This window comes from Heliangelus exortis, chromosome 3 (assembly GCF_036169615.1).
Source record: "Heliangelus exortis chromosome 3, bHelExo1.hap1, whole genome shotgun sequence".
Classification (NCBI taxonomy): Eukaryota; Metazoa; Chordata; class Aves; order Apodiformes; family Trochilidae; genus Heliangelus; species Heliangelus exortis.
This window is the reverse complement of record NC_092424.1, coordinates 109,171,469-109,199,462: the sequence shown is the minus strand read 5'-3', so window position 1 is coordinate 109,199,462 and position 27,994 is coordinate 109,171,469. Positions and strand designations below refer to the sequence as shown.

Sequence of the window (27,994 nt, the reverse complement as noted above, 5' to 3'; positions counted from 1 at the left end):
AGAACAGAACCAGCTTTATTGCAGCTTACTATGACATCAAGAATGGTCATCCCAACATTTGAAGAACATGATGGTGTTGATCACTTAGACAAATCCAACATGATTAATTTCAACTGACAAGTGTGAAAATGCAGGCTTAGAGAATAAAGTTTTTACTTATGGGTGAATAACTTTCTCAAAAAAGATTACTTAGAAGCAAATCTGTACATTAAAAAGGGCCACAGATAAACTAGTGGGAAGTATTCAACAGATTCTTACCCATGCTGTCAGGCCTGCTCTATACAGGAAAAGTTGGAGACAGCACCTGCCAAAACACTGGTAGAAAATAAAATGTTGATATCAATAACTTATGTGAAAAGGTCAAAGAAACTGGGTTAGCCACTCTAAAGTGAGTTGTGACCATTTCCTTGGTCTTGTGGTCAAAGACCAAAAGAAATCAGGCAAAGGAGGTTTAAAAAGATATTTTGAACAATTCAGTATTTCATGGCTAGGTTGCAACTATGAGAAACTTTGGAATTTCTGGGCCTTTTAGGTTTGTAAAGCTATCTACACAGCTTCTAAACCCTGCCTGAGTCTTGAGATATTTAATTCTTTTTTAACCAGTGAGAAAGCTAATGAAATGCATGCTCTATATCTAATATATTTTCATGATACCCAGAATCACTAGCACTGATCAGTTATACTCCCATCTTTTACAACCAGAAAAAGCCTAGTAAGAACAGAATTTTTTCCCCTAGTGAAATAGAGGAGTAATTATCAGAAAAGAAAGTAAGTTCTGTGACAATTACCCAGCAATTCACTAGAGTTTGAAGCAGATGAGGCAGCTGGCTTTCAGGAAGGGTTTGGCAATAAAGAATCCTACTTTAGATTCATACTGGAGTAAGTAAGGATCTTCTAACTCTCTGCCAGCCCTATAACTCTTGTATTCAATGACTAACATGGAACAATCACAGATCAAGGTAAAGGTTTTGATACCTAATAAACTTTCCACAAGTAAAGTTAGGATGGAAACCTTGCAGTAACTCAGAAACTTTGAAGGCTATGCTCAGGTGCACACATTTATTCTTCAGCTGGTTATACCATGCCTGAATGAAAGGGGAAAGAATAACTTTATATTTAGTACAGGAAAGAATAACTTTCTATTTATACAGAAAATAACATGTATACATGCAAGTATGATAGCATGTACAAGGCTGTACAAATTCACATCCCAGTTTATCAATAGGGAATCCATTTGCACACCCAAAATCTAGCAGTAATTTTTACCAGAAAGTAGAACAAGTCTTGAGATCAGTTGAAAGGTTTTATTTACTTATAAATAGTCCTTCCTCAGCGGAACACTTAAGTACATACATAGTTTTTTATCTCACTCCCAACAAAGCCAATTCTAATATACTAATCAAAAATCTGAAATTGCCCAGTTAACCTGCTCACAGTCTGTTCTCAATGTGTAAAATACAGATAAAAACTTTTCAGTTCTGATAATTGAATTTGATAAATGATGCACCACTCGTTTTTAATTTTCAGTTAAAAAAAAAAAATTAGGCATCACTTCTACAGCTTTTTCCTGTTGAGTGTAAGATTTAAGTGTCCACAAGCCAACTTCAGTCAAGTTTTAAGTACCCTAATGTTGGGAATAAGAGAGGTGCTAATTCTAAGAACACACTGAACAGTGGAATTTTGTTGTTTTTTTTTTTTTTTTTTTACATTATACATAACTAAAAGAGAAAAGTCAAAAACTCCACCAAAGGTTACATGGTAGGCCTGCTTTGCTAGCAGATAGCAGCTTAAACAGCTGGTTAAGTCATGGCTACAGCTGCTTTGGGGTTTTTTTACACTCAGATGATCCAAATCCCTAGACCACTCAACTAATGGGCTTCACTGCAGAGTCGTTTGGGTCCATGTAAATTTTAAATTTGCTGCCAAAAAAAGTGTTTAATCTTCAGTAAAGCAGTGTTCCTAGTAAATTTTAACAGAGTAGCATTGATTTCTGAAAAGTATCTTTGGAGATAAATTGGTTTCTAGCCTTTCACCTCTAAACAGATTTGAATTTAGCCCACATTCATTTGGCCTATAAGTAAAGTGGGCCACTTTAAGACAAAGGTTTGGGCCAAGACTTAGAAGATGTGACTCCAATTCTTAATCCAAGACTGATCATAGCAAACTCCAAAGGTTAAAAAGATACAATTATACAGGTCTCTCCACCAACAGTCTCAGAAGATCAGGGCTAAGACATACTGACAGGTGAAAGGAACAACTGAGCCAGCTCATCATTACCTCTTTGAGGAATCAAAACCACACACATTTGGCAAAAAACACAGACCACTTATACATGTTGCTGCATGAATTATAAGCAATATATCAGAAAAGCCTCAGTAATAAGATTTAAATTGCAACTATTTTACTATACAAAAAGCTACTGCAGATTTTTAATGTGTGCTGACACACATCCCTTCAATCAAAAACCCTTCTTATTTTGTTTTCTGGGGGGTTTTAAGTTCAAATCTCCCTGAAAAATCTTTTCTCCAGCTCAGGCTATAATAGGTGGACTGCTCTTTGAATGTCTCAGCTGCATGAGTGATAGATATGTTCTTACCAGCAGCACTAAAACATTCCTAAAGTCCTTTTTTTCCCCATGTACAATGAGTCTTTCACTGATCACAAAAACAGGCAAACATTAATATTACCTAATGTAGCCAAAACTATTCTTCATGCTTTTATCACCCCACATTTAGAGAAACAAGAGACTACCAAAAGAGCAGTAGCCATGCCAGCTATCATCAGCTGCAGAAGATGTTGGCTTTCAGCTTGGTGCATGGGAATTGTTAGTGACCAGCTACCAACACTTGCTTTTAATAGCAGATGTTATACAAGGAACATTTGGCATGCACAGAGAGCCACATGGCAAGCTTGCATGTAGGTTTGCTTCTATGTACCAAATAATGACACAAAAAAGGAACCCTAATTCCTATTTAATTTTTATTGAATAAAACAACTCTCTTCCCTTGCCTGTGAATGGAGGGAACAGTCTTGCCAACAGAAAAAAAAATAAAAATCACACAACCTTACAGATACCAAACACATTTCACTATCACTTATAGAAATAAAGAAAGCTTTGTTAAAATGGATGAGAAGAGTTTCTGTTAAGACTAAGTGGTGTCCTGCACCCAGGTACAAATTTTTCACTTGATAAAATGGTGTTATGACTTGCCTTTTCCAAAAGGATCACACTGATAAATCAATTCATGTCTTTCTCTCAAACCTTGTTACTAGACAGAGAAGTCTTTTTAAGAAAGACATTAATGCCCCGTATATGGTTTCTCAATTTGATGTTTAAATAAGCAAGTTTCAAAATTTTGTTCTATTTTTCTGGATTAATCTAAACATTAAAAAATAGCTAGTGGTTGGGATTTTGATTTTTATCTGTCTTAAGAATTCAAAGATAAATATTGCCATCCTAACCTCAGCTCCAGAAATGTACTTGACTTTGACTGTTCAAACACTGCAGCACTTTTTCAAAAATAATTCTGCAATTCATTGGGAAGAACCCCTAGAGTTTCATCTCTCCTTCTAGAAACTGATCACTTACCTTTTCACTCATCTAAACTCAGTTGAGCAGGGCTCAACTGATAAGGAGGTGTCACTTTAAAGTCAGAACTGGGCATGTAACCAGAGCAGTATGTGAAGGATCCTACCTGGGCAGGCAGAGTGGAAGATCCTGCCAGTGCAAACTCACAGACAGACCTTGTTTTAATACATTTCTTCCCAAAATGCAGCCTAAAAACTGGCATTTAATAAAGAAACAGAGAATATAGAATTTGCCAACTACCTACAGAGCCTTTCTCTTGGAAGTCACTAGATACTCATCTTGCCCTGTTTAACATGTACTAAAGCAGGTTCAGCTTAGTAGACCCTCAGTACTCACTTCACTGGGCTACTTACAATTTCATTTCCATGAGCATAAACAGACCTAGGAGTGCCTCATCCAGGATCAACAGCATTTCTGTAACTCTCATAATACACCCCACTTGGAGATAACAAGCATTTAAAACTTCATGGTTTCTAGCGTTGATTTTCATACAGATAAATTTGGTTACATTATTTGTGTTCTATGTTTCAAGGTTGCATAATATTTATTTCTACATCTGATCTGTCCACTTCCAAGGAAGGCAGTTAAACAGGTTAGGAAGTTAGGAAGTTAAACAGATAAAACCAATATATTTGTGCATTAAAAACAAAAAGTACTAGCATGACCATCTTCTAAAAGTTTATGCTCCCTCCGAGTAGGTCATACAGAGAAAACTGGTTTCTCTAACATCAAAGCCTGTCATATGAAGTCATACTCAATTCCATGGGTATAAAATCTTTACAAAGACCATGTATTATATTCTTAATCAATAATTACCCCCTTGTATCAGCACACCATATCTAATAGATGCTTTTTCTTCTCTAAATTCTGTAAACACACACAGATGTGTTTATCTTACCAAGAAAAAAACCCCAACCAGAATAATTTTTATACTACCCAATATACTACAGTGAAATTCTCAACAGAGAGAGAGTCAAATCAAGAGACAAATGTATTTGGCAGCCTTAACTGCTACTAACTGAACTGTCTAACCAAATTATTACCTGAAACATAGCTGAGAGAGAGCTGGCTGCAGTGCATCTGCCTCAATCTAAAATTACTAAGAGGAGCAAAACACTAATTTAGGTTACTTTTTGAGAGGTGGAGGCATGTTAAGACAATGCATTCTCCCAACCTCTTCCTGTATGATAACATTTTTATTCCATGCTTCTTCCTAGATAGGTAGAGAAACAGATTAATGCTATCTGGAAGTCACCAAAATGTTAAGACAGTATACAAGCACATATATAAACATGCATGCAAAGAAATAGACAGAATTTAAACATGCCTACTAGTTTTTTCTAAAAAGAGAGAGAAATAGAAGGGTATTTCTTCATGCTTTCCAAATACTTTATCAAGTCTCCAGGCTTGCTTAAACTTTTTTAAATGAAAAAGAAATATCTCTTCATAAAAACATTCAGCAATGTAACAGCTATAGAAACTGAACTCCTTTTAACAGTAATTCAAAATGTATCATAACTGATAAGCAGGTCCCTAAAATAGTAATTAGTGATGTATTTTTTTAAAGCTCACCAAACACTAGGAAAAAAAAAAAAAAAAAATCAGACAGACCTCAGGGTTAGAAGACAGTTATCTTGAAGTCATATTTTTTCAGGCAAAGATGTAGAATTGCTCTGCTGTCTACATTTTACATTATAGATTTGCAGTCACTTTGCAGTCTAGCAGAAAAAGTAGTCATAGGTCTGGAGTCACATATTAAACCACATTGATACATACCTTTCATAAGAAATATATACTTTCTCCTCTTACCTTGACTACTGAAAGGGACTTCCCAGAAAATGAAAACTAAAGGTTTTGTAATTTTAGATGCTGCTTAACATTTAAAAGTTTTTCCACAGTAATTACACTAGCTTAGCTATGTTGGAAAAAGCACTTTACTACTATAGGGCATAGCAACTAAAACAAAGTAGCCCATAAAATAAACACACATTTTTCTCACCTAGTTGTAGAGCAACCTGATCTAATGTCTGAAGCAGGTAGGTTGGGCCAAATGACCTCCAGAAGTCCCTTGCAATCTAAATTCTTCTCTTATTCCATTGTATGGTATTATTTTTTAACTGGCCCAGAAATACTGCCAAACTTGTTGAGAATTTGTGTGTGCACTCATTAAATGAAAACCTATATAATATGAGCATACAAAAAAAGCAGAGGCCTACTGCTTGCATTCTTGGTTTCCTGTGAACAATTCAGAATATAAAAACTACACAACAACGAAAAACTTCAAGTTAGGTTTATAGGTGAGCTACCTTCTTTGTAGAACTAAAAGGAACATTTTCTAACATAAAAGTAATAACCTTTTAATAGGAAAAAATAGTTTGCCATGAAATTCAATATTTTCTTTCTCCCACCCTTAAAATGGCCAGTCACCTTTATGTATACTCTGTGGAATTCAAATGTATTCCTGTTAGGCTTTTTTTTTTCCCCCTTGCTTAGTGTGCACACATGAGATGTTTATGCTACCCTGCTGTACTTCACCAAAAGCACAAAAAAAAGTCCTTAGACTTGTACTAGATATACTGAAGGCTTTACACACAAACAAGGAGTCAAATATAGACTGATTCATAACAAAGTACTACTATAGTTTCAAAACAGATAGTCATGCTTTATTTCAGGACCAAAATACACTCTGAGATATTTTATCCAAATGACTCTGAATCATGGTTAAAGAAAAAAAACAGCTCATCTGCTAGGGATATAACATTGATACAACATTTAAAAAGTATTCAACACATTGCCCTTTCCAGAGTCACAATAAAGTCTGCCTGAGGGTCTCTATAGTACTGCACCTTCTTTCTTCAGGGGGTAGGACTGTGTCATCGTTGTTGCCTTTTAAAGAAAGAAAAAGACCCACTCAGAAGCAAGCCAGTGCTTCTTCAGAAATACTCACTCAGTCTAGAAATGGAGGATGATTCAAAAACCACAACTGCTCAGCTTTCTAAAGGTTGTACAAATCATGTTAGGGGGACAGGGGAGAAAAACAATCCCAGCTAAAAATAAGTAACAAAGAAACATTATCATTCAGAGGAGGGTATGTAAGGTCAGAGGCTGCTGCTTTTTAACACCATGAAGTGCTTATAGCTTTCTGTTCAAAAACTGAAGCAGAAAAAAGTCACCATCACCAGTCAGGAGAGCAAGGAAGTTGTTTGCATTGATAACATACTAAGAACCCACCAATCTCATTTTTCCCATTTAGCTATTAGTCTTATAGAAATTTCTGCCATCCAGCTACATAACAACTGCTAAATTATTATTTACCATTTCTAAAAGCAAGCTAAAAGAATATTCCATTATTTCACAGCCATGGGAGGCAAGGAAGGGAGGGCAGGTACTCTCCTAATCACTGTAGTGCCTGAGAGTCCATCATTAGAGAAGGTCCTACAGAAATACGAGAAAGTATCAAATGGTGGTCAATGGGATTTAAAATCAACTTTAAAACAATAAAAAAAGACAGATCTAATATATAGTATATATTTGTATACAGTATAATATATATATATACTGTTAAACAGACATTTATGGAGTCAAATCAACAGTAAGAAGAGTATTCTGATAGAAATTAAAGTATGATAAAGCTATTACACAGCCACGTAAAAAAATGATGGTACTACTTACTTATAAAGTGCTAGAAACTATTTAGAGAAGCTATTCCATTTATCATTATTTAGCTAAACCATCTACGGTCTATTGAAAGCCCCAGACCCAGTGAGGGATCTGAGGATAAACCACCTCACAAAACAATTTAGGGAGAATATCATAATCTAGATGAATATGTTGAATTCACAATGACAAAGGAAAACACAAACACTTTTCTCTAACCACTGAGGGCTATCTTGTCTATTTCTCACAGCATTCTTCTTCAGAAACTTAGGGCACTTGGCTTGGCTAAATATACCCTGCATTGGATAAAAAAATTGGCTGGATGATCAGGCTGAAAGAGTGGTAGTGAATGGAACTAAATCTGTCTGGTGACAAGTGGTGTCCCCCAAGGTTCAGTGATGGGACCTGTTCTCTTTAATATCTTCATTAATGATCTGGGTGAGGAGATTGAGTGCACCCACAGTGAATCTGCAGATGACACCAAACCAGGTGGCTGTGTGGATCTGCTGGAGGGAAGGGAAGATTTATAGTGGGATCTGGACAGGTTGGACCAATGGGCCAAGGTTAATTGTAAGAGATTCAATAAGACCAAATGTCAGGTCCTTAACTTGGGTCATAACAACCCCATGGTGAGCTACAGGCTTGGGGAAGTGTGGTTAGAGAGCTCTAAGTTGAAAAGGGACCTGGGGTATTGGTTGGCAGTCGACTGAATATGAGCCAGCAGTGTGCTCAGGTGGCCAAGGCCAATGGCATCCTGGCTTGTGTTAGGAACTCAGTGGCCAGCAGGAACAGGGAGGTGATCATCCCTCTGTACTCAGCTCTGGTCAGGCCACACATTGAGCACTGTGTTCAGTTCTGGGCACCTCATTACAAGAAGGACACAGAAGTGCTGGAGAGTGTCCAGAGAAGGGCAACAAAGCTCCTGAAGGGCCTGGAGCACAAGTCCTGTGAGGAGCAGCTGGGGGAGCTGGGGGTGCTCAGTCTGGAGAAGAGGAGGCTCAGGGGAGACCTTATGGCTCTGCAACCACCTCAAGGGAGGTTGGAGCAAGGAGGGAAACAGCCTCTTCTGCTTAGTGGACTGTGATAGGACCAAAGGAGATGGATGGAAGCTGTGCCAGAGGAGGTTTAGGCTGGATGTTAGGAAATATTTTTATTCCGAGAGTGTTGTCAGGCATTGGAATGCCTTAAGGACATGGGTTACCAGTTAGCTTTATGGTGTTGGTCAAAGGTTGGACTGTTAGAAGAGACTGAAGGTCTCTTCTAACCTAAAATATTCTGTGGTTCTGTACCTCCAAACAGCCAGTCATGTGCTAGGGGAGAAAGACTTCAGCATCAGTCCAGCTAAACCTGTTATACAGCCTTTGTGTCTTAGAAAAGAAATAATATATATATATATATGTATAAGTATTACTCTACAAAATGACAGAGCAGATGCCTAAATGATGCAGAAATAACATCCAGACAAGAAAAATGCTCTGAGTTGGCTACCTAAGACACAGTAGAATCAGCAGTTTCCTTCTGGTCCTTCTAAGTCTGGTCACATTATGTACATTCTAACTGTAAATTTTCACTCAATTCTCTGACACAATTGGAAGCAATTCCATGGGGTAGAATGACTTCAGAAGAATTAAGAAGCCAATAGTAATTATAGTGTCTACTGTCCTAATGTTCTGTACTGATGAATAATGTTATATAACACCACTGTACTCTGAAAGGTGCTACCTGTGCTATCAAATTAAATATGACAAAAATAAATTAAGATGTCGAGCAGCTGAATTTTAACAACTTCACTATTTAAGAACAGACAGATCCGCGAGTTATGGCTGTAGCCAAACTTGATTTTCAGGTTCAGTCTGCTAGAATTAATGTAATACAATGTAATACACTGAAGAAAATAAAGTAGAAAATACAGAACTTGCATAATGTATTAATTTATAGCTTAATCAATATTTGTTTACAAAATACTTGTCCTCACTTATGCAGGACAGATCATTTCCAAATTTTAAAACCTCTCATTTATGCATTACATGATCTCTTAAAGCAAATTGTTAAAATGTAAAACCAGAGAGTTTCAGGAATCTAAGCTTAGAATCCAGAAACCGTTATCTTAAAATTTTGCAATTCAAAATCAAATTTCAAACACAGGAACTAAATGAGAAGCTGTGTGCAATTCAGAACAAATTGACTAGAACTGTACACATCATAAGCTCACTTTGAGAAATTCTTCTGATACTTACCAAAACGTATTTCACAAATTAACTACAAAACCTATATTAAGTTTGAACCAGCAGTAGAAAAATGCTGTCCTAGTAGAGCAGAAATATGAGCTATACTAAACCTAGACTAATACCAAACTTCTGTTAATTTTGTTCCTAGTAAAAACTTATCCAGTATAATCTCCTCAGCTTTTCCTCATAAAAATAAAAACAATAAAACCTAAAAGGCAAAATGAAACTGCAGAATTACAAAAGGGAGGTCTAAAATAACTACACTTTAAAATGCAGTACTGAATTAATTTGGTTTTTCACAATGGGCTTTGTTGCTGGTAAGTCCAGTTTGCAGTTGTTAAACCATGGCCTTGTGGTTTTATGATTTTTTTTTTTTTTTTTTTACTACCGTATCCAAATGTATAAGCTTGACTCACCCTTGTGAGGCAGATACAAGCATGAATCATAAAATCATCACTGCTGGAAAAGACCTCAAAGATCACCAAGTCAAACCATCAACACAAAGAAACCCCACCATGGCCACTCAAGTGCCACACATACACATTTTTTGCATACCTCCAGCTATAGTGACTCCACCACCTCTCTGGGCAGCCTGTTCCAGTGCCTGACTACACTTTCAGTGTAAGAAAGAAGAAATTCTTTTAATATCCAGTCTAAACCTCCCCTGGCATGGCTTCAGGTAATTTCCTCTAGTCCTATCATTATTTACTTGGAATAGAGGCCAGCATCCACCCCCCTAAAACCACCTTTTAGGTAGTCATGGAGAGCAATAAGGTTTCTTCTCAGCCTCCTCTTCTCAAAACTAAACAACCCCAGTTCCCTCAGCCTCTCTTCACAGGACTTGTTCTCTAGACCTCTCACCACCTCGGTTAATCTTCTCTGGACATGCTCCAGCAACTCAATGTCCTTCTTCTCTTGAGGTGTAATACAAGACCTGTCATTTGCCCCTGTGCTCAGCACTGGTGAGGCCACACCTCGAGTCCTGTGTCCAGTTCTGGGCCCCTCAGTTTAGGAAGGATATCGAGGTCCTGGAGCAGGTCCAAAGGAGGCAACTGGGCTGGTGAAGGGACTCGAGCACAGATCCTATGAGGAGAGGCTGAGGGAGCTGGGGGTGTTGAGGCTGGAGAAGAGGAGGCTCAGGGGAGACCTCATCACTCTCTACAACTCCCTGAAAGGAGGTTGGAGCCAGGGGGGGTTGGGCTCTTTTCCCAGGCAACTCTCAGCAAGACAAGAGGGCACAGTCTCAAGTTGTGCCAGGGGAGGTTTAGACTGGATATTAGGAAGAATTTCTTTACTGAGAGGGTGATCAGGCATTGGAATGGGCTGCCCAGGGAAGTAGTGGATTCTCCATCCCTGGAGATATTTAAAAAGAGCCTGGATGTGGCACTCAGGGCCATGGGCTGGGAACTGCAGCGGGAGTGGATCAAGGGTTGGACTTGATGATCTCTGAGGTCCCTTCCAACCCAGCCAATTCTATGATTCTATGATTACCTTCATGCCAAGGTTCCTCATGAGGTTTCTCCCCATGCCAAGTTACTTTTTCCCCACTAATAAGAGAGTTGGCTTTCACGGGTCTTAGGTTTCTGGGAATGCAGGGCATATGCAGACCCTGATGCTACTTGAAACAAGTAAATTATTATAGTGACTAGGAAGTTGTGCTGAACACACAGTCTAGAAGATTGCTTTGGATAAAGTGGTCCTGAGTTCATGTAGCCGGCAACACACAATGAACATGTGCTTGAGTTCCATATTGACAGTAACTTATTTCATCTTGCTGTATGATGAGGTATGGCAGTATTCACATAACCCTGTTATGACTGTTACCTTATGGCTTCAGCTGGTAACATGGCTATTCCTCTCTGCTTCAATGCTGATCAGTAAAACCATCTGATTTTGTATAGTTCATTTGGAATGATAGTGGAAGAAAAGAGCAGTAATGACCTGGCTGAGGGAGCACTCTGGTTAACCAAACTGTAATTTGGGATTGTAAAGTATTTCTCTATCCTGTCCCATACTTGTTTACCGTATTTGAACCCAGAATTGTGCTGAGATTGCATAGTTCAAAAATAGCTGGGGTAGTCTAGTGAGATGAAATCCTTCTCTGTAAACATGCAAAGGATACTTTCACCCCCCTCTTTAGCAGAGGGACAACGGAAGGGCAGTGGCAGCAGATGTGGTACTTGTTTATGGGACAGGATGTTGCTTTTTGTTAAGTTGTTAAATATATGAGGCAAGAATGGTACCAGACAGAAAACTAGGAGCAGAACTAAGATTTTGACTGCATCCTCATAGCTACTTCCCTGCACAGAAAATTAATTCCAGGAAGGCTTTCCATTGCTCATTCATACATCTACACCAACCATCTTCAAGCTATGGGCTTCAGCTCATAGGAACAACTAAAATAAATCAATTTCTCACATATTTGCATTCTGCTGTGAATTAAAGTTAACAGCAATTTCAACCAAATTGAATTAGTGTGGTAATACAGCCTACCATTACCAACAGTGCTGAATGTTGAAGTACAAGAAAATGCAGTAGAAAAAAAAAACCACTCATCAATATGGAACTTTAAGTGGTAATTTACACAGTATCATTCAAAGATTTATCAGTTTGGAGCCCAGACCTACCTATAGCTGTTGTAAAATTACTGAAACACACAAAGTTAAGCACTGGGTCCCCTGCAGGAACAAGCTAAGGGTGTAGAAAAATGAAGAGTTTGATTCATGTTAGTTTTAACTATATATTCACCATTGAAAAGTTTTACTCCCATGATTTTAAAAAGTATTCTGTTGATAATCTACACTAATCTTGAGTATGGCCTCTGTTCCCTCTGTATATAATTTTCCAAGGGGAAAACAAACAAACAAAAAAACCCTAACAACTGCAATGAATCAATAAAAACTTCTAAACCAACTGCACATCACAGTAATTAGTACTTTTGTAAATAGATAATAAATAGATAAAATACTTTGGAAAATCAAGATATTTTACTGAGGAGAAAAAGCCCTCTCTCTTCATCTGCAATTTGTTCAACTGAAGCATTTAGAACATCAGTTGTCAGAAATTCACACTATAGATAGTGCTTAGCTGTAAAAAGCTCTCAACCAAATTAGGAATTTTGACAGCTACTGTCAAATCTACTGAACAGAACTACAATATAAGTGCAATGTATCTGAGGTCAACAGTTTGGAAACAGGTTGTAGATCAGCCAAACGAAGATTTGTAAAACAAACCTCAGCAAAATGCACAAGATGTGCTGAAAAACTTTTTAAAATTATTAACACTGCTTTGAATTCTATGGTAAAATAATAAAATATCCCAACACACACAGAGGATGTGGGAGCCAAAGCAAATCTACGTAGCATAATGATCTTTTAAATTTTTAAAAGGTAAATATAAAATAATTCCAAGGTCTTAACAATTAAAAGCCAAACATATCCATGTAAAATAGAGCATGTAAGTTGAGATGTATTTGGGTGGTCTGTGACAGTCTGATACTTGCAGCTCAATCTGTGTTCCTCTTAAGGTAATCAGCATATTAAGTACTATCACCAGTTATATTTAATACCATTTACATAGACATCAGGCATAGCACAGAACTGATTTTTATTTACTGACAAGCAAAAATTTCTTAAAATTCAAGTAAATTTTTAGATCTGTGGAAACATGGAACCATTCTATTAGTTAAAAAAAAAATAGAGATACTATGAAAAACTTGTATGTATTTTAAGACACCTTTTATGCAGGGTTTTGGGATTTCATTTCAGGACTCCTATATACTTCCTGCCTCCTCAAATATAAGTGTCTGGCTGGATGGTGATTTAAGCAATCTGGCCTAGTGGGAGGTTTCCCTGCCCATGGCCATGGCTTGGAACTAGATGATCATTAATGACCCTTTCAACCCAGACCATTCTATGAATCTGTGATCAGAAAAATATTTTTGAGCTGACTATAAAAACACAATTCTAAAAAAGGATACAGATCATTCTAACAGTGTCATTTAGAAATAGGAGTAGCACTTAAAAAAAAAAAAAAAAAAATTAAGCATTCTGGGGAATCAAACCCTGACTCAACACTTATGTGCTGTAAATCACCAACAAATAAAAAATACTACCTTCAGACTTTGAGGCACTGTTATCCACAGACTTCCAGATCTCACTACTGGGTTATCACAGGATTTAAGACACTGCTCCAGAAAGATTCCTCCACTTTCCATCTGCCTTTTACATCTGTAGAATCCAACAGCCTATTCTTGAAACATAAGCACAAACTAGCAAATGACACCTGGATTAGCACCCAACATCATTCTGTGACACATTTCTCACAAGTTCATCCACTTCCTGCACACATTTTTTGTTGAGATAGGCAGGATAAGTTGAAGTTACTCTTCATATTACTCCCTATGGATGTCAATGCATAGGAAATAGGTGATTCAATTCAATTTCACAATAACAAATTATGCAGAGATAATACCTATTTTCATTTCTTCAAGGAAGCTGTTACCTTTTTTGCACTGTAACACGTCAGCCTTTACTATTTCTGAGGATGTTAAGATGTCAGCACTTATTCATTATAAATTGCCTAAATGGGAGAATCTGTAAATTCCTAAGTTATGTAGTTTATAAAAAATGTCAGCTTCTGTCAGGGCCTGGAAGGTTCTTTTAAAATGGTAACTTCATTTTGTGGTCCTGGCCAGAAGAAATAGCTGTCATTTTTTTTCTCCACATGGTTCAGCCCTGGCACTTCATCATTTCAAAAGTCTTCTTTTTTTCCAGCAAACAATAAAAATGTAACTTTCACTGTGCTCACTCCATTCAAGGAATTTCTTCAGCTTACACTGGTTTAATGAAGCTATGAAAACTGTTACTGTAAAGCACAGATCTGTTTGCATAGCTCTCAATGTGCAACTGCACCAGTTCTGAAGCAAAAGGAAAATGTCTATTTCTTCCATTTATTTGGCCAACAATAACTTCTACATTCTGACAGAATCATGTTTATACTGGCGGGGAGTGTAGTTTCAAAATACTTTATCAGGAAGTCCACAATTAAATAAAATGCAGGCTCCCCCAGTACTAATCCAAACTGATGCAGGGGGGGTTTTGACTCCAAACTTCATGGCTGCTCTTTTGTTTTCAAACACAGTCTCAGTTATTTTCTCCACCAAGAACAACACATATATTCCAGTGTAGATGACTATAGTAGATGTGAACAATAACTAAACAAGATTCTCTTGAAGCAGAGAACTAATATTTTTCTTTCTGAAAAGGACTCAGTACAGCAAACCACTGGGTTTGTAAGAAGTACTCATCTAATTTAGAAGAATCAGTACACAGGAAGCAGTTCATTATCTCATTTACATTATACTGAAAAATACTCCATTGGAATGTATTCCATGCTCAACCTAACAACAATCTAATAGTCTCCTAAGGACATTTAACTGAAAACAAACTCTATTTTCTACTTTTGGATATGGAACTCTGTAGAATTTAACACAGGCAAAGTAATTCCTTCATAACTTCATCCCACATAACAATTTAAATCAAAAGTTTTTCATGACAGTTAAGGTGAAACCATGACATGTGATGGAAGGAGAAAACCGGCATTCTTCACACCATCATTTAATCTCCTAAAAGGAGCAGCAAAGTGGCAGAGGAGACTTAGGAACAGGTTGAGTGTGAGACAGTTGGGAAAGGGAGGGCACTTGGAATTGTCACGCCCATAACTGACTGAGACAAAGTAAAGAAAGGCAGTTCAAATGTAGCATAAAGTGACTTGAAACACTTTTTCACTCCTGAAACTCTTTCACAAGTATAAAAGTAGTTAAAAAAAAGCAGATCAAGTGTGATACAGCTATACTAAAATGTTACAAATTTCTATAATCTCAGAAAGCCAAACACAGTTTTCAGGCAGGTAAATAATTATCTACGGATGCTTGAAATACTTTAACTTATTTATGGTTATGGAATGCAACTGGCAGAAAAAATATATAAATATTTTTATAAGAATTTATGAATATACAAATAAAACTTCAACATTTTTCCTCTCCTAATACTCAGCTGTAACACAATGGACAGGGGAAAAAACAGAGTAGAATGTTTCAGATAAGACTATAAAAATTTTAATTTGAACAAAGTAGTACATTAAAAGTCAAATGTAACAAATAGATAGTCAAAAACTAAAGACCTAGAGTAAAAGGATCAAAAGGATGGTAACATAAAAACAATCAGGATACACCCATTACTGATAAAATTTCCTTGCCATTAAAATGTAGTTACCCATCTACGGGTCAGAAGGGGGATGCTGTAACTATTTTGATTTTTATATAGCTGATTAAAAATTCATAAAAACAAAATACATGAAGCAAAGCTGTAAAAAGCAACTCTCAAACACTGAGTGTTTTTGATGGTCTTACCAAAATAAAGATCAGTAGCCCAGAATTAATTTCCTGTTAAGTTCATCCTCCTTTACCTCATCCTATCTTAAACAACATCCTGGACAGTCTTTCAGAGAGCCAAGACTGATAAAAAGAGCCAATGATTACTGCTATCTTTTGAAACCATGGATTTATGTCTCAGTACCTTGGGACTAGCTTTCCTCATTTCATTTTCAACTCTGACAAATGAACATAAGGAAAAATGCTTTAAGACAGTTTTGGAAGATTTTAAAAAGTAAAACTCCCTTTCAAAAAAGCTCCCTTACAAAAAGCTGACCTCAGCAACTGGCAAATGTGCATCCCTCCCCCCCACCTCTGTAAGTAACATTCATAGTCATAAATTTTTTTTAAAATGTACAATTTAGACATGGGCCACTGTAGCCAAGCTATCTGCAGCCTCAGAGGTAAGCCATCTTTAAGTTCTAGGTTGAAATATTCTTTTAAAGTGTTTAATAAATCAGCAACATTAATCCACACACAAACAAGCTCATTACTTTTCCCCCTGCCCCCACCCTGACAGTAAAGTGCCACAGATACACACAGAAAAGGCAAAAAATTCTCTATAGTGGCAGGCAAAACTTTTTGATTAATATGCTGCTTTCCACAAAATGAAAATTTCCAGTCAGTCCAGTGGTGTAGGTAACCATTCAGGATAAAGGAAGGAATCCTTCTGATCATGCAAGTGTCAACACTGACAAAACACACCTGCTTGAATAACATTCAAGGTTTTACAAATTGTAAACTACAAAATCACACAATATCACAGCTTGGAACTTGGATTCTAGAAGTCCACTGTTAATTTACAGCTGTTTTAATTTAATAGCTTGTCTTTTTAACAACTTGATTTCCTATCTGTAAAAACTCAAGTTATTTACAACTGTTCCACATATTAATTTCAGCAGCTGTATTATAATCTCAGCAGCAAACCTTTCTTGGCATTGGTATTGGCATTGAAAGATGGCAATACAGAATACTCAATTAAATCAGCATACACAGGAACAGGAAGCTTAGCTGGCTTTGATGAAGGACTGAGAAATACAGGCTTTTAATGACTTCTAAATTAATGTTAAACCTGCATTTCTTAACTCAGAAGTCCTTTCCCTCCTTTCAATACTGCATGGACTTCTATCTAACCTCTGAAAGTTGTACCAATTAGAAGCAAAACAGTTCCACCACTAAGACCTGTCCTTCTTCCCCACTATCACCCTTACACACACATTCTATGAAACCAGCTCAAAGATGCATGCAAAATGTAGCTATTACCAGATATTTTCACTGTTTACTTACATCATACTTTGAAGTTCAGGTGTAAAGCTTGTTGATTTTCTTCCACTGCTTGAAGAGGCAGTCATTGACATGGGGCTAGCCACAGTGCTGCTCATCTGAGTGAACAAAGAAATAACAGCACTTAAAATATTTTATTTTGAAATTTTAAATTTTATTAAATTGTAAATTAAAATTTAAATTTTTATTTAAAGAGAGTGTACAAATACTTCACACTAGATATTCAAAAGGGAAGAAAAGATTTGGAGGTAGATTTGAATGCAAAGACTGCATGCAAAAAGAAGTCTGAGACACTGCAGAAAACAGAGGAGAGTTGGTGTTCCCTGTAAGCAAAGTACTGGAAACAAGCACTGTTTTTAAAAATGCCATCTCAGCAATCTGTTTAGATGTGTGCTAGCAGCATCTATGGAAAAATATTACAATAAAAACACTGTTATTCTGTTTTCATAGACCCAAGTATCTTGCTATGCACAATATCCCTTTTTACTCCTGCAGTATCCTAAACACTAGTGTATCACATCCATATCATCTCCACTGAGACTAAAGGGAGTGAAAAAGAACCTTAAAAAAGCCAGATAAACCTCAATGAGCATCAAGATCTAAGCTGCTTTTCTGAAACACCAGCTTCATATACACGTACTACTTAGTCTTCAAAACAGACATAGGTTGGAAATCATCACCATAAGTATCATCATAATTCTTGGATCCATAAAGGTACTGACTTTACATAAATTTTTAATGGATTTTTCTAAACAAATTTCTCATTAAAATCTCCAAACCAACACAGGATCTGCTCTTATTCTAGGGATTAGCTAACTTAACTACACTCTCCTCTTTAATACAAGAGAAGTAAATGACTTCTATGAATTTTATTTTTTTAAATAACTTCCCTTTCCTAGGACACTGACAAATCAAAACCCACCTAATTATGGAAAACTATGTTTTTCCCTTTATCAATTTTTAACAAAGAACAGCATACACTATGTAAATCCCCTGATAAACAGATTATATTTCCCACTTTCTTCCTCTTCTGCACACTAGTAACATCTGAGTTGTACTGCTCATTTCTTGTCCTCTTAGTAGTACCAGTAGTACTGTCAGTTTTAAACACATTAATAGAGTTTGCACTGCTGCAAGACCTCTAATGAGATCCTATCATTCTCCACTTCCAAATTTTAAAGTTAAGATAGATTTCTCTTCCAAAAATAATCTAAAAACACCAGCCAGATTTATATTAAAAGCCACTATAAGCATTACAATCAATCACAAATACTATGTTTAGGTTTTAATACAAAGCATACAACACTTTCAAAAGCAACCAAATAACTAGTTGGGAAGTCTAATGACATGGCAGCATAAGGATGAACAACAAAAATTAGAATCTCTGCTTTTAGATAAGTTTACTTTTTTTTTATTAATGCTTTCAAGTAGATTTCCACAGACTTCTGTTCATCCTCAAGCAGATTCAAGCAGATTCTAATTTAGATCCCCATCCTGCAAGCACTTATGCACATGGGTAACTTTAATCACAAGTATACTCCTACTGAAGTCTGATTTTAATCATGAGTAGTTACACACCAGGCTTAAGAGTCAGCAGGATCCTGCCACAATCAGCAGTAACCAAAGAGTCATAAAACCTAAATAGTCAAATTAGTAATTAAAAAAAACCCAACCATGACATAAAGGAAAGGCAACAGAGTATTTCTACAAAAGCTCTGTGTACTCACAGTATGTACACATGGAAATGAGTGCAGAGGAGGATGCAACAGCCCAAAGACTTGGAAATCTGTGCTTATTTTATATACTTATTTATATACTTATTTACAAACCATTTGAGTAGCTTTATCTTTATACCCAATGAAGTATCAATATTCCTAAATATAAAATAATACACTTTCCTTTCTATCTGTTACCCATACCCCAGGAACAGCAGTTAGGGGAATGCCTCAGTTAATATTTTCTAAAACAGCTGTGGAAATGATCCTGTCACATATCAGTCACACATGCCTTAAAGTTTAAAAACTAAGAAACATTCAAACACTTAAATGGGTTTTTAAGGTTGGTTTTTTAGGGTTTTTTAATCTAACTACATCATTTAAAGCACATGACAATTTTCTTTTAACCTTTTGCTTTATCCATGAGGTTCTGGTTCTAATTTATGAAACATTCTTCCAAAACTTCCCCCAAAAATGGGACAGTTCCACAGTTGTGTCCTCAAAGCAGAACATTTGCAACTGATGCATGTCCTATTTTGGAGTAAAAGTTTTTAAAGGTTCCTGCCTCCCAAGTGGACAGTTTAATAAAAACAACTTGGAGGGCTGTACATCTGTTGAAGGATCTGTAGTTTTGCAAGCTGAAAGCCTATCAGCTACTGCTTCACTAAAAACTGAGTCTTCCTATTGCAACCAAGTGATTTAACTTTCAAATCAAGCAGGTGTACAGCATTTTCTTGACATAAAAAAAAACAACAGCTTGTCAGGCTTGGTCAGACCCTTTACAATAATTACTTCCACAGCCCACATTTTGTTTGATGGTTTAGATAATTAACTTCTTTACACATCAAAGTCCCATCGTCCGTATGTTCTATTTCCTTTCTTCCGGACATTAAAAATCATTCAAAAGCAGAAGCACTCTCAAATCAATTTTCTTCCAGAAGTACAGCTAACACAGAACTGAAAAGCCTACTGTAATCTTCAATGGGACAATATACTGTATTTGTTTTAGCTCCAAACTGAAATGCAGATGTTTACCATATTCCACAAAATGAATTCAGATGTTCAGATTAGGTCACAGATTATTTCAACATGCCCTGTTTTAATCATGAACTCTAGCAAGGAGAAGATAACTTCTGATCAGCACTATCTGGACTAGTAATTATGAGTTCCTATCCAAATAGGTCCAGCTTTTACAAATCCTTTTCCCATAAGCAAAGTATGCAATCAGATATATAATACAAATATACATTAAGAGGATATATATAATAATTAATGTATTTTAAACCATCTACTGCAATCTCAGTGTCTTTTATACTGAAGAGTCACAACAGAGAACAGCACTGGTTCCATATGAATCAGCAGAACAAAAGAGTTCTGCATTGAGGGAAAGCAATTCTAAGCTGTTTCTCATCATGTTTAAACCCATTCTTCTCACCAAGGTCAGACACCTGGGCAAATGTTCATTTTAGAGCCATCCTTCATATCCACATCCATTCTGAAATTACCAAGCAATATTAAATCACACTGATGGCTGTCCAGTCAATAAAACACCTACATAACCCATCTCTGCATTCAGCATCCAGCTGGGAGACATAAAACTATTGAAATTCTACTGCTCCTAAAACTTGAATTTAATATACAAGCTACATATTCACCACGTAACTGTGGAGCACCAAAGCTCCAATCTATTTCAGATTATTTGGGGCATACACAACCAAGCTGTAAAATACAGATACACACAGGCAACACCTCCATCTTTTGAACTCTTAGTCAGATACTTCCAACAACCACTATTGCCAAAATGTCACATGAGGATTTCAGAGAAGGGTTCACTCCACCAGTCACTCCAGAACATCAGCCACTCCAGTTTTCTAATGTCTTTTTAATAGCTGATCTAAACTTAATTAGGAAGATTAATATTAAGATTTCTACAACTTTCACTTCACATATAAAAGGAACCAAGTCTAAGCAGGGTGAGTTTAAAGCAGAAGCAGAGTCTCACAGATTTTTGTCTGATGACTCTGTTACAGGCTAGAAAAGGTGCAGAATTACCAAAAAAAGCAGTGTCCCTGCCTAATTTTTACACATTAAATAACACACCAGAGTAGAGCTTACTGTTATGACGACTGAATTTGAGCAGACATCTAATGTGGTTACTGCATCAGTCCTCTTTTCTTGCCTTTCATAAACACATTTTGCATACAATCTGAAAAAATGCAAAAATTTGAAGTCTGACACATTTTCATTTCTAAAAACCCGAACAAAACAGGAAGAGAAATAAAAGCCAATATGACTGTGAATCAACACAAAATTAAAATCAATGCTTTGGTTTACACACCCTCTACTTCAGAGTAATTAGATTAACTAATCTGTTACCACTGACGATTTTCCTACATTCATGGCAACATCACCAGCAGACAAGAGTGTAAGAGTATTCTATGATAGGAGATGCAAGAACTTAATTAACTACAGGAAATACAGATTTTTGTTAGTACACTTCTTTTAACAAATACACAACCATAAACCCTGCTGAACACGCAAGACTGACTTTCTAAGTGTATGCACAAAATGATTTTAAAAAGTTAAAAAAAAAATAAAAATAACCCATAGCCAAATACTGGAGAATATATTTTGTTTTGCTGATTAACCACTCTCCCAGTAGCCTGAAAATTAAAATCTTAGAGTACTACATCCTTAAGTTCCCCAGAGCTGTTAAAACAGGCTGGAACTAGAAACACTCTAAAAAGTCTCAGATAAGCACAATGTAGAGATGACCTAGATTTTATAAGAAATTAATGATTCAAAACATCTAATGAAACTCCTTTATCATCCTCATATTCCCTAAACATGGCCTCTTAAAAGCCAAGCAGACAGAGCAAAGGCACAAACTTTCAAGGAACAGCCAGACCAAATCCAGGACTGCAAGCAAGCTGTGGGCAGGCAGTGACACATCTGCATCAGGTCCGCACACTTTAATATTGTTCAAAGCTAGGGATGCAATCTCAGCTTTCTTTCATTTTTTTAATTAATTAACAAAGTATCACAAAGTGGAATGCATGCACTATTCATGCTAAGGCTAAAGCATTACATCTGCTACTGCTGCTTCCATTTACTTACCTGATAGATCAGATGTTTTATTTTTAAGTGAACACCAGAAAGCAATATTCATCTTACAGCTGTCAATGCACAGCCCAGCTTTCACCACCCAGAACACTAAGCATCTCATCTTTAACCATGACACTCCATCTTGGAATGAAACATGCTTGGAAAGCCCACACAGATATAAGGAATACAACTGAACATCATTTCCCCCTTTACATTTGTAAGGCAACTCTTTCATTCACATTTAATGGAAGTGGAAGAAACATTTATGGAAGAAACATCCATGCCTGATAGCACAGGTTAAAACAAATTTTCTGATACCTGTAACCATAGATTTTGGTCCAGAGATCAAAATTCACCTTACTGACTTTATCTTTAAAATTGTCCTGTTTCACATCCCTTGTGATAAAATAATCCTAATCCTTAATGCTCACTCCTGCATCTTATAAGAATATATCTTTGTGCATTAATTTTTCTGAAGGCCATAAATGAAAGCAGTAAACAAGCACAATTCCCTCTCACTAACTTTGCAGGGAAAGAAAAGTCCCTAACCTTGTAACTCAAGACATAAGCATTTAGATTCCTGACTATTTTCTGCCTAACAACCACTGTACTTTAGTTAAAATTACTATGTCCTCATATTTTCAACCATTATTCATTCATCTATGAGTTAGACATGACAGTTATTTAAGCTTCTTCTGAAACAGACCACAGAACCTACTGAAATAATATTAATACACTGTTTTATTAACTGTTACTATGTATATAACTGTATTATGTATATAACTGTAATATGCAACTGTTTTATTGGAGATTGACAAACATACAGCATAATCTACAGGAGAGGTAGACCTCCACATCTGGAGATGTTTACAAACACTTTTCAGAGTTTCTAATCAGAGCTGGTCCTTCCCCAGAAGCGATTTATTTATTTTTAACCAAGAAAGCAGAGAAAATAAATCTAAGTACTGCGTCCAGTTCTGGGCCCCTCAGTTCAGAAAGGATATCGAGGTCCTGGAGCAGGTCCAAAGGAGGGCAACCAGGCTGGTGAAGGGACTCGAGCACAGATCCTATGAGGAGAGGCTGAGGGAGCTGGGGGTGTTGAGGCTGGAGAAGAGGAGGCTCAGGGGAGACCTCATCACTCTCTACAACTCCCTGAAAGGAGGTTGGAGCCAGGGGGGTGTTGGTCTCTTTTCCCAGGCAACTCTCAGCAAGACAAGAGGGCACAAGAGGTCTCAAGTTGTGCCAGGGGAGGTTGAGGTTGGACATTAGAAAGAATTTCTTTCTGGAGAGGGTGCTCAGGCATTGGAATGGGCTGCCCAGGGAAGTAGTGGATTCTCCATCCCTGGAGATATTTAAAAAGAGCCTGGATGTGGCACTCAGTGCCATGGGCTGGGAACTGCAGTGGGAGTGGATCAAGGGTTGGACTTGATGATCTCTGAGGTCCCTTCCAACCCAGCCAATTCTATGATTCTATGATTAATGTATATGCCCATCTCCCTCTGAACTCAAAGTGCTGCAGCCTTTTTTGCACTTCCACATTTGGCAATTAATGGCACTGTTTTCTTCCTTCCTAAAAATGCTTTAACAAAACAGTGTAAACACCAAGACAAACTGTTTTATACAACCTGAGCAAGCAAAGTTTCTACAGCTTCCAGGCTCTGGCTCCTGTGACCACAACTTTGCTTGGACTAGCAATTATCTTTTTTTTTTTTTTTTTTTTCCAAAATGCGTTATTTTAGGAGTAATTCTGAATCTTCCACACCAATTATTAAATAACTGTATGTACACAAAAGCAAGTTGGCCACCATGACCCTCCTGCAATAACAACAATTTTCAGTGAAAGGAACAGTGAAACAGTGAAAGTTGCACACTAGACATCAGCGTGCAAATACATACTCAGTATTTTACCATTTTCTGAAGAGTAAGACATTTCTATATGAATATGCATAAATCAAGTTAGTTTTGCCAGTATGCTTTACTGTTCATGTGCCAGCAAGCAAATCCAGTATTATCCTGGGTCACACCTATCTTTAGTTACATCTAAAGTAACTTAAAGTTTAAGGGTTTGCTAATGCATTTTGATTCTCTGTAAAGTGCAACCAAGTTTACTCCTTTCTTGCCACTAGCTTTAAACTGTACTTTCCTGGGGATAATTTCTCTCTCTAGACTGAGAACTAACTCAGAAAGTTCTAACTGAACTTTGGAATGTCAGGAATTTCATACTTTGTCCCACTGCTGTCTTCAAGTTAGGGCATCAACATGTACATCAAAAATTCCTAATCAGGAATCAATAGCCAAATACATAGATGAGGTAAGAAGAATTTTATCCATTTCTTACTCTTCCTCTCCTTTCTGAAATCACTTCTTGCCTCTCTAAGTCTGAATTACATAAGGCAGAAAATGTTTTCCTGCATTACTGCTTATTTGCACAACACCTGGCACAAGGAAGACTAATGGAAAAACAGCCACAACTTTAACATAAATTACATTAAAATTAGCTCTGAAGAAGTAGTTTTAACAGCAAGTCAGTAACACTCAGGACACCAGCCCTTTTCAGAAGTCTCACAATCACAGATGATATCCAAAGGTTTCTGCCAATAAATATCCTTGTTATATATAGACAATACCCATTTTTAAAAGCACTTAACATTGGAGAGAGATGATTTACATCAGAGACGTTAGAAAAGAGTTAGGCCAATACCCAGGACCTTCAAATCACCCCTTCCATACAGCTCTTGGCCTCTTTTCACCAGAACTGTTACCCCTATGAAAGTATAAGGAGCTGTGTGAACTAGAACCTAAGCAGTTGACTCTGTGAATGCCTGACTGTAATCAAACATAAAACTTCAAACGTATGCAAAATGCAGGGGTAGAGAAAAGCCAAAGATTACTTTATAAATAGAAATTTATTCTGCATTAGCTTGCAAATGAACACGTACTAAGATTACTTCAAATTAATAATGATTACATGTAGCAGAACAAATGCCAAGTATCTGAAACACAGATTGCAGATCTAAGCAATAGCATTTTCAGTACCTTTGACATGCAGTTTCCTGATAAGCTTATAACTGAGCCATTTCTGTCATTTTCCATAAGAACATGGGCCTAACTAGTTTTCTTTTCTTTACTTTGTAAATCTACACATCTGGATATTTCACAAATGCAATAAGAGCACCAACTCAATTAGTTTCTATAGTGTAACTACACTGCTCCAGTTTGGCCTCATACCTTAAAACACCCTTTCAATGACCTAGAAAGACACTGTCCAGCTGGGCTCACTGCTTGAGGTCATCAGAATAGCAGTAACAACTTAAACAATGTTCAGTGTTGCTGTAGATTATTACATGGAAGTAATTCTTGAAACACTTGTAGCTTACTAAATTAACAGCATGCTTATGCTGACAAGTTACTAATTGACTAATCAAACTTCAGACAGCTTAATTTTACCTTGATTTCCATTCAAATCCATACATTTGAAAAGCATTAGTAAAATACCAGTTAAACATAGAAGGATTTCTTCACTTCTCAGAGAAACGAATGAGTTTTTCTTCCCTTTTAGCATATTCTGGTTATACCTCAAGCTTTTCTTAAGAAGCATCACTGCTAAGAATTTATCTTGATGAAACCTAAGATTTTGCACTTTCACAAGATTAACAAGAGACAGGGCTTTCAGAAAATCATAAATAAACACTGCTACAGTTGGAAATGCTACTTTTAACATCAGCATTCCCATCTGCACAGCAGCCATGCACAGGACAAAAAGGAACCAATATAAATCAAATATAATTTGCATTTTAGTAACATGCAAATATGTGCCTGGGCAAAGTCCACCAGTTAACAGTTGGAGTTAACAGGAGGACTGACACAGCTTTCCATGCCACTTGGATCTGGCCAACAATGAAGAAAGATATGCAGAAAGGGAGGGTGCCCTGCACCCTGCCAAGTAAGTTAGCACTGTACAGGGTGCAGTGCCTAAAGCCAAAGGAGGGGAGAGGCCTGTACCAAAAAAGGGAATGATGTGGGAGGCAGATCAAAGACTTCAAAAGAAAATTTAAGTATATCAACACCACCACAGCAAACTTTGAAACAGATTCACTCTCAGGTAACCAAATGTCTCACAATACATCATTAACACTAATGCCATGCAGCAAACCTGGTCATTTGCAATGTCAGGTTCTAACCTCCTCTTCATATACACAGCAATACATATTTTGCATGTATATTGTGCTTTGCATTCATAGACTGCAAAGCATTCATTTTCGTAACTTCTAGGAACCCATAAGCAATTGATCTGTATACAGGACCTATAAAAATTGAGTTAATAAGTGGCAAATACACTCAAAGCCTTACACAGATAAGTATTCTTCTGGACTAGCTGCTCTTCCTAGAGTTGTAGCATTTAATTCTCATTTCTGTAAGGACTAATAATTTCTGTGAGGAATGTCACAGGATTCCTGTTAACAAATCACCATGCCTGTCTGTGCAAAAGAAAATAAAAAAAACCCTATCCGTTTCCTCCAGTGAGAAATCATCAAGCACTAACATTTTACAGCATCAAAGCCACAAGAAGAACTTAATAAGAACCAAGAGAACATGGCAAGACTGCAGGCCAAAGACTGGCCTCTGTCACATGATTTCAAGCCCACGATTAAAAGAGAGCTCTAAAAACACCTTCAGGATCAGTTGCAAGACAACAAAACGCAGAGGGCAGGGGCCACCGTGTTGTAACAACACCAAACAACACCACGAGCGAAACCATGGCAAAAGCTGCTCCCTGCCACCTGCCAGCTCTAACACTTCCACCCCAAGCAGCCTGCTTAGAGGGGCTGCAGAGCTTCGAAGCATCCCTGCCCGGGTTGAAGGCAGGGCCGCTTCCAAGCATCTCGGTTTCGGTACCAGACCGGACCCGGGGGGGGGGGGGGGGGAGCCACATACCCCCCACAGAGGTTTATGCATGGCAGAGCGCTGCTCGCATCTGGCCAGCGCGACCTAAAGAACGCAAAATCGCGACACAGATGGGAGTTAAAAGCAGCACGTTCACCCCTCACCCCCCACACACACCCACCCCCACCCCCAGCGCACAGGCACCCACGCAGCACAGGCACCCACGCAGCCCCTTTCCTTCCTCCTCCCCCCCCCCTCCCCGGCCGCCCTGCAGCGCTCCTCGGGGATCGCTGACTGGAACCCGCGAGGTTAAATCATTGAGAAGGCCCCAAAAAAATGAGCAGCCCTGCTGCGTTAGTTCACAGCAACAACACATGGCCTCGCTTGCGTGCCCTCGCTGGTGACTCACCCCAAGGCTCAGCCCCAGGGATGGATGGATGGATGGATGGATGAGGACGAGATGTGCAGGGGAGAAAGGAAGAAAGGAAGGAAGTAAAGGAGCAGCCTGGCTTGGTGGTGCCTGCTTCCCCCCCCTCACACACACACACACCCCTCCGTGTACGGCTATCCGAAAGGGGAAAGCTGGACTGAACCTCGTCCCTTCTCCTCCACGCGTTGCCTGGACGGAGGCAAGAACGGAGGAGAACGAAAAACAGCGGCCTCCCGCCTTCTTCCCCCCCCGCCCCGCTCGCCACCGCCGCCACAGCAGCCGCAGCTCCGGCGCTGAAGAGCAAAAGCGGCGCTGCGGGAGAGGGGGGAGGGAAGGGGGGGGCAAAATGGCGCCGCCCGCGGGGAGGAGGGACCGGTTCCGCCACACACGGCCCCTCCGCCGCCTCCATCTGCTGTGTGGCAGCCGCGGCCTCCCAGGGCGAGGGGTGGAGCCGGGCCGGGGTGAGGCGGGGCTGCCTCCGCTTCCTTCCTCACGGCGCCGCCGCCGATCTCCGCAGCCGGCGTGCAGCACCTGTGAGAAGAGTGATCCTGTGGCGGGGTGAGGGGAAAGGCGCGGCCGCCATGGCCGTTCCGTTTCCCCCCCTACGCGCCGAGCGTAGCTGGAGGGTGGCGAGGGGAGGCTTCAGGGCCGCTCCGAGGGCTGAGAAGC

At 38.2% G+C, this 27,994-nt stretch overlaps 1 protein-coding gene across 4 annotated transcripts in view; it reads right to left on the bottom strand.

The window, feature by feature from the left end:
- Nucleotides 1-27,749, bottom strand: part of SUPT3H (SPT3 homolog, SAGA and STAGA complex component) — a 263,127-nt gene extending 235,378 nt beyond the window's left edge. The window contains exons 1-2 of one of the 4 annotated variants that reach the window (XM_071742148.1): nt 27,489-27,749; nt 17,195-17,289 (exon numbers count right to left, since the gene is read on the bottom strand). In XM_071742148.1, coding sequence (XP_071598249.1) covers nt 17,195-17,289; nt 27,489-27,734 — 341 coding nt within the window. In that variant the 5' untranslated portion in view covers nt 27,735-27,749. Of the gene's footprint in view, nt 1-17,194; nt 17,292-27,304; nt 27,410-27,445 lie in introns of those variants that run through there. The other 3 variants (XM_071742149.1, XM_071742150.1, XM_071742151.1) reach the window with 3 other exon arrangements.
- Nucleotides 27,750-27,994: the final 245 nt, after the last annotated feature.